This window comes from Myotis daubentonii, chromosome 1 (genome assembly GCF_963259705.1).
Source record: "Myotis daubentonii chromosome 1, mMyoDau2.1, whole genome shotgun sequence".
NCBI lineage: Eukaryota > Metazoa > Chordata > Mammalia > Chiroptera > Vespertilionidae > Myotis > Myotis daubentonii.
Window position 1 is genome coordinate 109,473,751 of NC_081840.1, and position 16,234 is coordinate 109,489,984.

General features: G+C 44.1%; 1 protein-coding gene and 1 pseudogene across 4 annotated transcripts in view; both read right to left on the reverse strand.

Moving 5' to 3' along the window:
- The window catches only part of ARID3B (AT-rich interaction domain 3B), a 75,597-nt gene extending 62,978 nt beyond the window's left edge, over positions 1-12,619 (reverse strand). For all 4 annotated transcript variants that reach the window (XM_059657148.1, XM_059657158.1, XM_059657138.1 and 1 more), the window contains exons 1-2: positions 12,378-12,619; positions 9,111-9,723 (exon numbers count right to left, since the gene is read on the reverse strand). In XM_059657148.1, coding sequence (XP_059513131.1) covers positions 9,111-9,644 — 534 coding nt within the window. In that variant the 5' untranslated portion in view covers positions 9,645-9,723; positions 12,378-12,619. The remainder of the gene's footprint in view (positions 1-9,110; positions 9,724-12,377) is intronic.
- Positions 713-1,880, reverse strand: LOC132212061 (succinate--CoA ligase [ADP/GDP-forming] subunit alpha, mitochondrial-like; annotated as a pseudogene).
- Positions 12,620-16,234: the final 3,615 nt, after the last annotated feature.

The following is a 16,234-nucleotide window of genomic DNA, read 5'->3' on the forward strand; positions in this document are numbered from 1 at the left end:
GCAATTCCTCTGAAAAGCTTTGTTGTTGGGAATGGGTAGACAGGACTATAGAACAAGCTGGAAGGAAAAGATTTTTAAGTGACCTCTCATTTCCTTATAACAATCAAATCAGGCAGATTTACTAAGGAGCTGTTGTTGTTTTTTAAATTTGGGAAATAGCAGAACATTTGTGAATGTGGAAAAGGCTTCAGAAGAGAGTCAGTCCAAAGAGTCAGGGAAATGGAAGTTCACTAGTACGGCAAGTCCCTAAAAATTAAGAAAGCATGAGATTTGGGACATGGGTGCAAGAATTAGGACCCAAATCACTGATTTTGTATTTATAAGACTTTAATATAAAGTTCACCTCTACCTAAAGAAGAAATATGCACACATCCCTATTTTAATATTGAAGAAGCAGCTACAAAAGTGCAATGGATTCAGCTCACACAATCCTAAAATGTATCAGAGAATTCTAGAATACTAGAATTTGGTCACAGCTCTAGAAAAAAGTTGTTGTTTTAGAGTAGTGTCTAGGATTTATGAAGCATCTAACCTACAAAGGTAATAAAGACTGAAAAGTTATAGCTCCAAAAAGTATTCAGATGCTAATGACAATTCAACCTAACTTTTGTATGATAAAGTTAATTTTAAAAAGTTCTTTCACACTCATATTCTTTTTTTTTTTTTTTTCCAGATCAAATGGTAGATTTATTGGCTATCTGCTCTGTTACACGAGGTGAGAACTTTCGAAGCCTTGTTTCTGTTTTGGCTTCCCTCTGTGTGGAGCCCAGGGACAGGCACAGGCTGGCAGTGCACAACACAAGCAACTGCCACTGGTTCACTTTGCACAATGATTCATTCCACAGGCTTAGGGCACTTTCTGTTTTCCCTTTCATAGCATCTTCCTCTTTTCAAACTCCTTGTAGGTGGTGTTTCCCAGCTGTGCAGGCGACATGCTGACCACAACCCCTGCGCTCTGAAGGGCAGAGATCTTCTCCTTTGCGCCACCTTTTCCTCCAGGAGTAATGGCGCCTGCGTGACCCATTCTCCTGCCGGGAGGAGCCATTAACCAGCAATGAAGGACACCACAGGCTTGGCTTTGGGGCCTGAATTACATTGCTTCAAAAATTCTGCAACATTTTCTTCTGCATTACCACCAATTTCACCAATCAGGATGATGCCTTCTGTGGCTGGGTCATTAAGAAAAACTTCTAGGCAGTCGATAAAATCTGTTCCATTAAAAGGATCACCTCCAATGCCAATGCACAAAGACTGCCCCAGTCCAACTTGTGTTGTTTGGTGAACCGCTTCATAAGTCAGGGTGCCAGATCTGGACACAATACCAATTCTTCCTTTCTTGTGAATATGGCCAGGCATGATACCAATTTTACATTCTCCAGGATTGATGACTCCGGGGCAGTTTGGCCCAATCAGCCTTGTCTTTCCCTGGCGCAGTATTTTGTGTTTGACCTGTACCATGTCCTGCTTTGGGATACCTTCAGTAATGCACACGACCAAGGGCATTTTCGCCTCCACAGCTTCGTCAATGGCAGCAGCGAAAGGAGGAGGGACATAAATGACAGAAGCTATCGCTCCTGTCTGTGCTTTGGCCTCCTTTACAGTATTAAAGACCGGTAAGCCCAGGTGCGTCTTGCCTCCTTTCCCTGGAGTGGTTTCTCCGACGAGTTTGGTGCCATACTCCAATGCCTGCTGGCTGTGAAAGGTGCCCTGCTTACCAGTGAAACCCTGACAAATAACCTTTGTATTTTTATCAACGTAGAGATGTTTCCGGGAAGCTACACAGGCACAATGCCGAATTCCATTCTGTTGCCAAGAGGAAGGAACGCGACAGGAGGAAGGCGGCGGCGAGCCCACTGCTACCGGAGGCCATGGTCACGGCGGCAGCGCAGCTGTGGTCACCACCAATGACCCACATTCATATTCTTTTGTTTGTTCGTTTTGTTAATCCTCACCTGAGGATACTTTTCCATTGATATTTTAAAGAGTGGAAGGGAGAAAGAGACAGAGAGAGTAACATCTATGTGAAAAAGACACATCAATTGGTTGCCTCCCACACTCATCCCAACCAGGGCTGAGGAATCAAGCCTGCAACCAAGGTACGTGCCCTTGACCCACAACCCTTCAGCCCACAGCTGAAGTCTATCCACTGAGCCAAACTGGCTAGGGCCACACTCATATTCTTCTTCCACCTTTGAAATATCTTTGTTTTTTAAACATAGGCTCTAGAGCAGTGGTTCTCAACCATCCTAATGCCGCGACCCTTTAATACAGTTCCTTATGTTGTGGTGACCCCCAACCATAAAATTATTTTCGTTGCTACTGTTATGAATCGTAATGTAAATATCTGATATGCAGGATGTATTTTCATTGTTACAAATTGAACATAATTAAAGCATAGTGATTAATCACAAAAACAATATGTAATTATATATGTGTTTTCTGATGGTCTTAGGCAAACCGTGAAAGGGTCGTTCGACCCCCAAAGGCAGTGATGGCGAACCTATGACACGCGTGTCAGAGGTGATCCGCGAACTCATTTTTTTGGTTGATTTTTCTATGTTAAATGGCATTTAAATATATAAAGTAAATATAAAAAATATAAATCTTTGTTTTACTATGGTTGCAAATATCAAAAAATTTCTATATGTGACACGGCACCAGAGTTAAGTTAAGGTTTTTCAAAATGCTGACACGCCGAGCTCAAAAGGTTCGCCATCACTGCCCAAAGGGGTCGCGACTCACAGGTTGAAAACCGCTGATCTAGAGCTTAATGAAAAAAATATATCAAAATGTCTGATTCCAGATAATTTTGAACTCTTGGGGGAAAAGTCTAATGGATCCAATACAGAAGAAATTTTAGCCCTAACCAGTCTGGCTCAGTGGATAGAGCATCGGCCTGCGGACTGAAGGGTCCCAGGTTCGATTCCGGTCAAGGGCATGTACCTTGGTTGCGGACACATTCCCAGTAGAAGGTATGCAGGAGGCAGCTGATCGATGTTTCTCTCTCATCGATGTTTCTAACTCTCTACCCCTCTCCCTTTCTCTCTGTAAAAAATCAATAAAATATATTTAAAAAAAAAAAAGAAGAAGAAATTTTAGGAAGATCTGAAATGACTGAGAGGGTGCAGATAAATGGCCTATAAGCTTGGGTATTAGCAAATATAAAGAGACATTATCATTTGTGTTTATAGGAAGATGGCTTTTAGTTGCTTGCTATACCTTGGGAGGAAGGAGTTAATAAATCAAAACAAGTAACACCACATCTGTGTAATATCTTTAAAATCATTCCCTGATGATGGTGGGAGAGGTTTACCATCCTCTGGGACATTTTGGACCAGATAATTCTTTGTTGTGGGAGACTGTCCTGTGTATTGTAGGCTGCTTAATACTATCCCTGGTCTCTAGCCACCATTGGCCAGTGGCACATGCCCTAATCCCAACCTCATCCCAGTCATGATAACCAAACATGTTCCTGACATTGCCAAACAACCCCTGGAATTAGGAAGAGGTGGAGAATCACCTCCAATTGAAAACCACTGACCTAGTTGGATTCACTGTGATTCTAGATGCGAAGGCAGGCAAGATAATCCTACAAAGAAAGTGGGGAAAGCTTTGACCTTACTTTTTTTAAAAAATATATTTTATTGGGACCCTTGAGTCTGCAGGCTGACGCTCTATCCGCTGAGCCAAATCGGTTAGGGCTTAACCTTACTTTTTTCCAGGCAATAGTTGGCACAATCTTTACAAAAAGCATCTTACGTTCCAAAGACATGCAGTATGCACCACGAAAAGCAGACTGAACCCAAGAGAACACACCTTACTACTTAGAGGGACTCTTTGTAACAGGTTCTCAAGACCAAGCAGTCAGTCATCCTTTTTATCTCCTACTCAGTAACTGAAGTGACTGCCAAAATCATGCAGAAAATCAGACCCCACACTCTGGCTCCCACATGCCTATCAAGCCATCACTCATGTTTCTATTTTATGGGAGGGATTCTATGCTCCCTTTGGAAACCTGGCTCCACTAATGGGCTTAAGACAAACAAAGCCTGTACTACCCTCTTTTCAGGAGGACAGAAAACCAACCCTAAGAAGACCAGGAATAGCCCCCAGTCAGTTGTATGCTGACAGGGCTCTTCTGATCTCCCTTGAGAGAAGAGCCACTTGGCTCTTTGTCTCTTGACTTGTTTTACAATTATTTACTCTGCCCACTGAAATCTGATTGGCTTTAGCACTCTGGGCTCAGTGGCATTATTCATCTTGCCATCACTCTGGTGTCAGAGAATCCTACAGTCTTTCTAAGGATCCAGGCTTGAGAAGCAATATTTTCTAAAAGTCTTTTCAAAGAGAATTTATTAAATTATTTGACTTCACATGTTCTAAAAAAGAGATTTCATTGATGTCTCTCTCTCTCTCCTTTCCTCTCTCTTTCTAAAATCAATAAAAACATATTAAAAAATAAAAAATTTAAAAATTAAAGTATCTGTAGCATAGCCCAGAGTGAGCAGCTGGGCTTCAGCTGACTCAAGAAAGAGTGAAATTGTTGCAACCCAAAACCCAACCCCTGTTGAGGTTCCCACACTGCCTCTGCTAGACCATGATGAGGTCCTTGAGGGAGAAGCATGCCTTAGTCCATGGAGCACAGGCCTGGCCCAGAGAAGCCTCTCTAAAAGTTCGTTGTGTCAAAGAACAAAATGAACACTGCAGCACATTAACAATAAGATTATTTGTGTCAATCTTTGTAATAATCACTGGAACAAGAGATCCTTTATTTCTGTTCTCTACTAAGTAACTGCTTAAGAAACAAAAAACTTTGAACACTTAAAAAAAAAAAACTAGTCTCATGGATCCTAATGGTTTCTATAGGCTCTCCCAATATTATCTTTTTAGCCCCTCTTTCAAAGCACAACTTATAAAAGGTTTTTAAATCCCCATATTGTTTACTGCTTCAAAAGCAGGATCAGAAAAAGGAGGGCACAGACCAACTTGATTTTGTAAAATTAATGTCAGAAGGAAAAAAAGGTACATGTCTAAGATTTTAAGTCACTGTTACCCAATTCCTAATCTCCAGATCCAGGGGGAAGGTAAATTCAGGGGGTGAGATAAGGCCTCGGCTAAGCTGGCATTTATAAAACATTTTGGCAGTGCTCTGCCAGGCAGTCTATAATTAGTGAGTATGCATCAGAGGCTTAAAATGAACTCAGAGTTTCAGAAGCCAATAGCCAGTCCCCCCAAGCACTGAGCTGTGTAGCCATGAGGCTACTGCTGTCTAGAAAACAGCGCTGGGTGCCTGCCACTGAGTGCACGTGTGCACACACACGCCAGTTCTGAAGAATCTCTTTTTTTCAAAGCTCTAATGGCTTGACCTCAACACCTGCCGCACTTCCTGAAGACAGACAGGCTTGGGAGTTCCACTTGTTCCTCGCACGCGGCTGCACTTTCTAAGAACAACTGCACACACGCGAAGGCTGGCCAGCTGCCAAGGCAGGGGCAGCCCAGACGCTCTGGCCTGAACTTTCCCAGCGCTGTCAGGCCGGGATCCCACTATAAGCTGACTCATCGGCCAGCATGGAACCCTGCCAACCACCCAGCAGTGTGGGGGCTGCTGGCAACTCACAGATGTTTTGCTAAACCAGAGCAATCAACTGGGAGGCAAGTCTGGGCTGGTGGCCAGGTTGCTGCTGTCGTGGAAGCTGGGCTTTTCTGATCCTTGTCCTATCTCTGTCACTTCCTCCCTGGAGATCTGAGGGAAAACCTCGGTGTGTCTCAGCATCTTCCCCCAGAGCAGGTCTGTACAGAATCAGCAGAGATGGTACTGATATCATTAAAGAGCACCTGGAACCCAGGCTGGTTGCTCAGTATTTAGAGCGTTGGCCTGCTGACAAAAGGGTTTGATTCCCAGTTAACGACACGTACCTCAGTTGCAGGCTCGATCCCTGGCCCGGTAGGTGCCAATGGGAGGCAACCAACCAATGAGTCTCTCTCACATTGATGTTTCTCTTTCCTGCTTCCACTCTCTAAAAACAATTAACGGGGGAAATAGAGGATTTAAAAAAAAAAAAAAAAAAGAGCCCCTGGAGCACTACTACTAACCACATGCTAGCTCAGTTAATCCTCACGACATACTCCTGTCCTCCTATTACCACAGCAGGCCTGATAGAAGTCCTTCGAATGAAAGAACTTTCAGTTACAGACTCTCCCCAGCAGCCCATTCTAGGCTCCCTACAGACTGTATCAGAATAATACATGAAAATTCGAAGTCTGTAAAGCATTACAGTGTGCTGTCATAAGTCAGGAAAGAGAAGAGAGAAAGGCCAGAAACCTTTTATTTTATTAATATTTTTTGCTAGCCCTTGCTGGTTTGGCTAAGTGGATAGAGCGTCAGCTTGTGGACTGAAGGGTCCCAGGTTCGATTCTGGTCAAGGACACATGCCTAGGTTGTGGCTTGATCCCCAGTAGGGGACGTGCAGGAGGCAGCCAGTCAATGATTCTCTCTCATCATTGATGTTTCTATCTCTCTCTCCCTCTCCCTTCCTCTCTGAAATCAATAAAGATATATTTAAAACATATATATATATTTTTGCTATCTCTCTCATTTTACATTTCTTTTCAATTAACAAAGAAGGTGCCATCTTTCAGGCGTGAGACCTGTCAGGACGTGCTGTCCCCTAGTACACCCTGCACTCTCTTCTGCATGTGTTAGTCACTCTTGCACAATGTGGCACTTCTTTACCAATGAGTTCAGCACTGGATCGCACAAGAGAAAAGGTATGTCAACAGGAGAATGAAAACATTATGAAGCCATAAAATGTCTTTACTCACCTTCTAAATTTTTTTTTCTTCTGTTGTCAAGTAAATTCACAAAATATTTAAATATCTGTTAGCAAGTAAGTTTGATAACTTCTGTAAATTTTTCATAAGGGTGTTATGATTGCCATTGCACAATCAGTGATTACAATAAAATTTCCCTTTTAGGCCACTAAAAAATTTAAAAATCTGTGAGAAGACACAGGCTCAGAGAGATGAAGAGTCCTAGCCAGCCCTAGCCAGTTTGACTCAGTGGATAGAGTGTCAGCCTGCAGACTGAAGGGTCCCAGGTTCGATTCCGTCCAGGGCACATGCCTGGGTTGCGGGCTCAATCCCCAGTGGGGGGCGTGCAGGAGGCAGCCAATCAATGATTCTCTCTCATCACTGATGTTTCTATCTCTCTCTCCCTCTTCCTTCCTCTCTGAAATCAATAAAGAAATATATTAAAAAAAAAAAAAAAAAAGAGTCCTAGCCAGTGTGGCTCCAAGGTGGAGTGTCAACCTATGAACCAGGAGGTCATGGTTCAATTCCCAGTCAGGGCACATGCTTGGGTTGTGGGTTCAATGCAGGAGGCAACCAATCAATGATTTTCTCTCATTATTGATGTTTCTATCTATCTCTTCCTCTCCCTTCCTCTCTGAAATCAATAAAAATATATATATATTTTTTTTTCCCCCAAAAATCACAGGGTAGCCCTAACCGGTTTGGCTCAGTGGATAGATCGTCAGCCTGCAGCCTGAAGGGTCCCAGGTTCAATTCCGGTCAAGGGCATGTACCTTGGTTGCAGGCACATCCCCAGAGAAATCAATGTTTCTCTCTCATTGATGTTTCTAACTCTCTATCCCTCTCCCTTCCTCTCTGTAAAAAATCAATAAAATATATTTTTTTTTAAAAATCACAGGGTAATAAATGGAAGAGATGGGAGTTGAACCCCACTTTGTTGGCTCTGGAAATCTCCTGCCAACACCGCTATTATAAACTCAGATGAACTGCACAGGTTCCTTTATACAAAGAGGCTGATTTTTCAGGTTCCAAAGAACTTTCCTTATGTGACTTCTAGTTGCCCGTGAAAATGCACAGCTTTTCAAAACTGATTCCTAAACAGCACCACTGGACCACATGAAGAATATGTGCTTATGGGGAATATGCAGATATTACTAGCTTTATCATGAGCTCCCTGCCTAAGCACCAATAAGTCACTTTACCTGGAACAACTTAACTTTGCTCCCATTCTTTGTGAGAGGAAAAATTGCTTTGAGGGTCAGAAAGAAAAGAGGAATTAGAATCAAAGACTGGATTGAGAACAGATTCCATAGGCTTCATCTCCAGATATAATTCATTAGGACCCTGTAATCTACCTATATATATATTATAAAATATATTTTTATTGATATTAGAGAGGAAAAGAGAGGGAAAGAGAGATAGAAACATCAATGATGAGAGAATCATTGACTGGCTGTCTCTTGCACACCCCACACTGGGGATTGAGCCCACAACCCGGGCGTATGCCCTTGACCAGAATTGAACCCAGGACCCTTGAGTCTGCAGGTCAACGCTCTATCTACTGAGCTAAACCGGCTAGGGTTATATTTTTTTTTAAAGCTCCCTAGATGATACTAATGCTCAGCTATGTTTAAAAATCACAAGCTAGCCTTGGCTAAAATGGAAATTTTGACGTCTGCCCTTTCCTGTGAAATGAAATCTTGTCTACAAGGCTCTTTGTTAGAAAACATAAACAATGCAAGTTCTTATCAGCTACATTTAGCGGCAAAACAACAAAACTGTCTTTAAAAAGCATGATCCCCTCCCCCCCAAAAAACACAAAAACACACACACAAAAGAGCAAGATCCTGGGTTAGCTTGGAGCTAAGAAACTGTCTTAGGCAAGATTGTTCTTTTACATTATTACTAGAAAAGCTGTAATTAGAGTTATGCACCTCATTTTTAGATATCCCTCTTAACTGTTGCAACCATATCCTTCCTTAAAAAAAAAAGAGAGAGAGAGGAAGAGAGAGAGAGAGAGAGAGAGAGAGAGAGAGAGAGAGAGAGAGAGAGATTCTATTGACATTCTTTTACTTCAAACTTGGAACAATCTATATGAGCAGTACCTTACACATTTCTTTGCTTTAATCAAGAAAACAAGTATGACGAAAAAAATTGAAGTCAGATGATGCCTAGGCTGCTGGTCACTGAAGTAGGGTGAGAAGGCATAGACTGGCACAGACCCTGTCCTTGACAGTCCAGTGCCTCTCCCTGGCTAGCCTTTAGGAAGAACAAATGACCCCCACACCAGAAAGACTGACCTGCTTGAGATGCTCATCCTGATCCCAGCCTGGCTGCCCGGCTGTGGAGACTGAAGGCGGGGCCTTGGCAGCATCTTTGGTATGGTCTTCTTGAGCTTGCTGTCCATGTGGTGGGAGCCCTGGTGCTGGAAGGAGACCAGATTTGGGTGCCACTCTGGGGTCTTGGCGAGCAACTTTCTGCCCATGAAAATATTTCGAAGCAGCCTGGGCCTCTTTCTCAGCCTCTACAATGTCATCATCCCCATCCTCATCTTCCAAGCCTCCCTCCTCTTCCTTAGGCTCTGAGTTTGCGTTGCTCCGTTCAAAAACTTGGGTCACTGCTGTGGCTGGAGGAACTCTGGCTAAGGGACCCAGGGAAGGGCTGCCAGAAGGCCGCCCAGGTGTGGCAGAAAGGAGAGTCTGTGTGACCAGCTTCTGGGCAAACAAGAACTGGGCTTCTCTTATCTGCTGTCCCTGCTTCTCTCTGGCATCCATTCCCAGAGGAGCTAGGTTTGGTGGCTGCTGCTGCGGTGGCTGCTGCTGCAGCGGTTCCATCAGGGCCTCAAGTGCTTCACCCACCGACTGGCATGGCTCTGAACCTGGGCACAGCCCAGCAGGCACACTGGTTCTAAACCTTAAGTGATTAATAGAAACCACAAAGAAGGAGAAAAAAGGGGAAAAAAAAACAACTATGTAAAACAGGTATAAAAGGCTTTCTTTTCTCCAGTAAAGGGTGTATGAGTTCTGAACACTAAACATATGCTCTTAAATCTGAATTTTAAGATGAGTGAGTGGTGGGAGTTTCAGGGTGGGTGGGTAAGTAGGGAAAGGTGTGAAGACGAGGAACAGAATTTAAGAGGGGAATATGGGATGAATCTCAGTAGTGATATACTGCAGGTTTAAAAAGAAGTAAATCCAGACAAAATCAAGTCTATAAACAGCTGTGTTCTGATCTCTCTCCGTCAGCATTACAAAACAGTAACCTGTTTATTACTGGAAAGGCAACTGGTTCACACTGTACAAAGGGTCTCAGATTCATTTGATCCCCAATCCTGATTGGGGTGTGTACAGAAGGCAACCAATCTATGAGTTTCTCTCACATCAATGTTTCTTTCTTTCTCTATCTCTCCCTCCCCGCTTCCCTCTCTCCTTTCCACTCTCTCTAAAAATCAATGGAAAAAATATCCTCGGGTGAGGATTATCAACAACAACAAAAAGGTTGTGTATATGAAAACCATAATAATAAAGGAAAAGAAGGGCTTACTTACAAAAGAGAAAATACTGCTTATGTTCTCAAGCCCATTAGAGAAAGAAATTATCATCCAAGCCAGACACAGAGCTATCAGGCAGACAGAATGATTTCTTTCCATAGAAAAGAAGAATTAGCAAACTGCTCTTGAATCTAAACTTTCCAAATTTTCCAGATCAAACTGCCAGCCTGCTGTACAAGTGGGCTAGGCCATGCCAACTGGACATTATAGCCTCAAAAAGTATCCAACTTCAACAACAAAAGAATGTATGCCCCCTCCCCACCCCCCCCCACCCCAAGGAGGCAAGAACAAATGGGAGCATTCCTCTGGAGATTTTAAAGTTAATCGATTTAAAACAGATATCAATATTATATAAAGAAGTTAATGGTTCTTTTTTATAAACAGCCAAGTAAATGCTTCACATCCCCTTTCTTTCTGATTCACTTCTACTATATTCTGTGACGAATACAAAAAGAAAAGGCTTTTAGGTCAAACGTATTCTGGGGACTGGTTCATCAGCCTTCTTACCAATCAGTCTCCAAATACACAGTCCTGTTTTCCAGGCTCTCTTCCTCTCACTCCCCAGTCCCTTCTCTCCAAATCCCTACCCCCAATAATGGTCACTTGAGTTGTTTTCTCGGCAGGGATCCATAACTGAATGGAGATTACTACTATGTATGGGCAAAATTTAGGTGAACAGGGCTTGCAATATGGCGTACAATGTTATCATCACATGAAAGGAGAATGCACTGAACAAGTTGGGACTTGATATATGCATTGTTCCGTTGTTTTAGGATTGGGTGTAAAGGTTAAAAAAACTAAATGCCTAGCATCTTCAAAAATTCACGGGGAAGCAATCACATCCCCACCAATAAAAACTGCTTGAATTTATAAATATTTTAATGGGTTAGAGGAAAAAAAGGTCTAATTTTTAAAGCTAGGCATAAAATAGAGATAAAAGTCGAATTTTCTGTTTATCTTAGAAGCACTGCTTTTGCCTTTTGTATTCTGAGAAAGAGTCAAATTCCAATTTGCCTCCTACTACCTTTAATTCTCTCTTAGCCCTTAGAAAGTGTGTCATGCCTGTAGCATAATTTCATTCTGCTTTAGCTCTTTTTATAGTGTAACAAAACAGAAAAAGATTTACACCCACATTAAATCCAGTTAGCCAAGGTGTTCATTTAAAATAAAAACAATTTGCATCAAAGAAAATTAAACAAAAGAATAAAGGAAATAATTCGTTGATCATTTAAAATTTATTTATAATCGTTACAATCACGAGCAGGAAATTTTTCAACCAAGTCCTGCAGGTCACTGAACAAACTGCTTCTGGTGGCACCATCTTTTCTGTATGCTGTTCCCAGCAGAGGAGGATGTGTCTCAGCCTCTTTAGTAAGAATGAAATGATTTCAATACACACACCACCCCCCAAAAGCCCATCTTTCCCCGTTCCTAAGCAGCCAGTGGGCCCAAGCAACAATACCACCTACCTACACTGAGAAACTTGTCTCGGATATCTCAGCCACTCCATCCCTTCACACGGCCCCCTCCCCCATTTCCCCTAAAGTTCCCGGACCACCCGAAGCAACGGACTGTTCGCAGCTCTGAACCCTTCCCTCTACCTTCGCCGCCGCTTTCTCCAGCCTCGGTCCCCTTCAAGCCCCATCCCTCCCTCCCGGTTACTCGCCCGCCCCGGTTCTTTATTGCCCCCACCCCAGCCCCAGCACTTTTACCTCTGCCAAGCCCTCGCCGCCAACCCGCGGGCTCTTCTCGGATCGCCCAACCCCACCTCTCGCCTCCTCAGTCCTGCGGGCCTTTACTCGGCTCATCCCTTTACCTCCAATCACCCTAATGGGCGCTGGGCGTCTCCGCTCTCTTCCCAGCACTCACTTTCCCGACGCAGCCCCGCAGCCCCCGCGCTCCTCCGCTGGCGCCTCCACGTCTACCCCTGCACACCTGCCTCCCTCTCCTCCCTCCGCGCCACCTGCTACAGCCCTTGCTCCCGCGCGGCGGAGGGACCCGGGCCCGCGCGGCTTACCTATGCCGGGCGCTCCAGGACCCGCAGCGGAGGAGGCGGCATCGGCTCTGGCCGCGGCGCGGCGGCAGCGGCTCGGACTGGTCCGCAGCCGGGGCCACAGCCGGGGCGGGGCCCGCACCGGAAGCGGCGCCGCGGGGCCCGCCTGTCGGCCCCGGGCGGGGGGAAGGGCGGGACCGCAGGGAATGGGGGGCGGCCTGAAGCCAGAAGCCGCCAAAAAAGGGATTTGGGGGGGGGGGGGGCGGAGTCAGACGGAAGTGGCTTTTAAGGAAGGCTCCGCCCACCAAAGACGTAAGCGGAAGCGGGCCGGAGCTGGCGGAAGCTGCTGCCAATGGAAAAGCGCGGACACCCGAGAGAGCCGCGGAGAGCACTTCCGCGGGGAGTGGAAAGAGAACCGGGGTTCCTACAGTTTTCCCTGCGCGTTTTCTGGGTGGTGGAGGCTGGTGTGGCGCGCGCGCAGGTTGGGAGGAAGGTACATAAAGGACAAGGAGTGTCAGTGTTTTCTGTTGCTTCGGTCCCCTTTCGGTCTTCCTCTGAGATTTCCGCTTTCAGATCAACTTTTCTCTGAGCCCCATTCCTTGGTGGACTGAGACCTGGCTGTCCTTTGGGGCATCCCTTGGAACCCCCTCACATGGATTAGTGTCCTCACTTCCCAGGTTCCAAAGGTGGGGATTATGTGCCGAACACTGCCACCTCGTAAAAACCGTTACTTCTCCGACGCTTATTCTCAGGACTCTCCACCCACGTAACCGCCTCTGTGGAGAGCATCTGCTTATTTGTGCATCCAGCCCCTTACTTTTTCTTGTCTCCCACCTTGATAATTTCATAGTCAATGTGTACAACACCTTTAACACCCGTGCGTCATCTCTAGCGCCTTATATCAGCCTCCCAACCCCAGTCAAAAACCTGGACCTTATCACCAGAAACGCTATTACGTCAGGAATCAATAATTGGAACATCCCTCTGTCCAACCACAGCCTGATATCCTTTCAGCTTGATTGCTCAAGAACTTCACCAAAGCCCTGGCAGGTGTGGCTCAGTGGTTGGACGTGCCCCCTCCCCCCGACACACACAAGGGCCATGGGCTCGATTATCCGAATCCGGTCATCTCTCTTTCTCTCTTCTCACCCCCCCCTCCTCCCCTCCCCTTCTTCCCTCCACCCTCCTTCCCTCCCTTCCATTCTCTCTAAAAATCCACGGAAAAGAATATATCCTCAGGGGAGGATTAACAAGAAAAAAGAACTTCACCATAACTGTTGTGTGTTTTTCCACTTTATCAGGACTGCCAATTTGTTGAAAGCCTGTACTTAAGCTTCACTCTTCACTTCCCTCCTTATCCATCTTAGATTCAATGGTACAGCATTACAATCCTGCTCTAATTTACCCTTAAGCCTGCCCAACACTCCTTTTTCCCCAACTAAGTCCTCTACCCTGGATGTACTAAAATGCTTTTTCATGCCTGTGCCTTATCACAGAGAATTGTCCTGCTGAACAGATTGGCATCACTAAGTTAATAATTTCAACCTTAAATGGACTGTGAACAGTGCCTGGAAATTTCATTATATTTTTCTACTTAACTTGCTCTCCACTATCTCTGCAGATCTCTAACCCAACATTTACTGTACCCCTTCCTCTGATTATCTTACTGTACATATAAGTAACAGAAAATGTAGAATGCCCTAAAATCTAGAAATCTACATGTATTCCCATCCTGTCCTTTCTTCCTATAATTTATTCAATCAAAAATGTTCACTCAGCCCTAGCTGGTTTGGCTCAGTGGATAGAGCGTCGGCCTGCAGACTGAAGGGTCCCAGGTTCAATTCCGGTCAGGGGCATGTACCTTGGTTGCAAGCACATCCCCAGTGGGGGGTGTGCAGGAGAGCTGATCCATGTTTCTCTCTCATAGATGTTTCTAACTCTCCCTCTCCCTTCCTCTCTGTAAAAAATCAATAAAATATATTTTTTTAAAAATGCTCACTGAACTCCCACTATATTCCAGGCAAGGCACTCATGTAGGTGCTTGTTGAGCACTGAACAAATAAGTTCCTGTCCTAAAGTATAGGGAGACAGAGAAGCAAATATATATCTGCTATGAAGGGATATGTGCTAAGAATAAGAACAAAGTAAAGTTTGACAGTGGTGTCAGGTAGCTGGTATTTTAAATGTTTGAGAAGAACTCATTGATAAGGGAATTTAAGCAGAAACTAAACTTGATGGGAGTGAGCCATGTGGACAGCTAGGGAAAGAGTGTTCCAGACAGAGGTGACAGAAAATTCAAATAATCTGAGGCAGGAATATGCTTGACATGCTATAGAAATAGCAAGGAGACCACTATAATTGATAGAGAGTCATGGGGAGTTGGTAGGAGATGAAATCAGAGAGGGAGTCAGGGGCCCAGTCATCTTGTAGGCCATGATGACATCTTTGGGTTGTTACCACTGAACTCACTTAAGAGTTTTTAGCATAAAAGTACCTTGATCAGACTTAAGTCTCTGAAAGGATAATTCTATTGTGTGGAGAATAGACTGTGTGTGTGGCGGGGTGGGGGCGGGGGTCGGGTAAGTGTGAAGCACTAGTCTTGACAAAAGATGATGGTAGCCTGAACTAGATGACAGCAATGGGGTGGTAAGAAGATTTTAGGTGTGTTTTGGAAGGCAGCTAAGTTCACCACTATACCACCAACGCAACTTTTTAGGTGTGTTTTGAAAATCCATCAGAATTTGCTAATGGATTGGATGCACAGGTTTTAGAAAAGAGTCAAGGATGATCCCAAGGTTTTTGTCCCAAGTAACTGGTAGAATAGTGATATCATTTATTGACCCAGGAAATACTATCAGAAGCTGATCCCAATGGAATAAAAAGAAAGTACTGATGTACCCAACAACTTAGGGTTATAACAGCAGACATTATACTGATGAAAGAACCTAGTCTCAAAATGACACTCTTGAAAAGATTGAAATGGTAATGATGGAGAATAAGTCAGTGGTTGCCAGGAGTTAGGAGTGGAGGAATGACTATAAAGGGATAGTATTATAGGGTTTGGGGTGGTGGATCTCTTCTGTGCCCTGATTTTGGTGACAGTTACATGAATTTACACATGTTAAAATCAATAGAACTATACAACAAAAATACAATCCATTTTATTGTATGATAAATTTTTTGTTTTTAGCCAACTCCCATGTATGCTGAAGTTTCTCTTCCCAATTCTCTGGGCTTTTCCTTTAACCTTTTACAATATTGGATCTTTTCATCAGTATTCAAACAAGCTCTAGTTTAAACCATCTTTTGCTGAAAAAATAACAAACAAAAAACCACCTCCAAATAAAACAAAACACCTGGCCCTGACTGGTGTAGCTCAGTTGGTTGGGCATTATCCTGTGCACCAAAGTTGCAGGTTCGATTCCCAGTCAGGGCACATGCTGGTGTTGAGGGCTCCATACCATATTGGGGGTGTGCAGGAGGCAGCCGATTGATATTACACTTTCACATCAATGTTTCTCTCTCTTCCTCTCCCTTCCTCACTCTCTAAAAAGCAATAAACTATTCTTTAAAAAATAATAAAAATAACACCTGTCCCTTAACCCCATATTCTGTGACTTAAGCCTTATTTCACTATTCCCCTTCCTAGCAAAACTTCTAGAATTACTGTTCTCAATGCAGCCCAAATGATCTTATCTCCCTCGTTCCTAAAATGTTTTATGTCTTCCCATTGCTCTTGGGATCAAGACCTAAATTTCTTCATGTAGCCTATAGAGCCCAAGCCTCTGCCTACCTCTAGTTTTATCTTTGCCTAAGGCAGTGATGGCAAACCTTTTGAGCTCGGCGTGTCAGCATTTTGAAAAACCCTAACTTAACTCTGG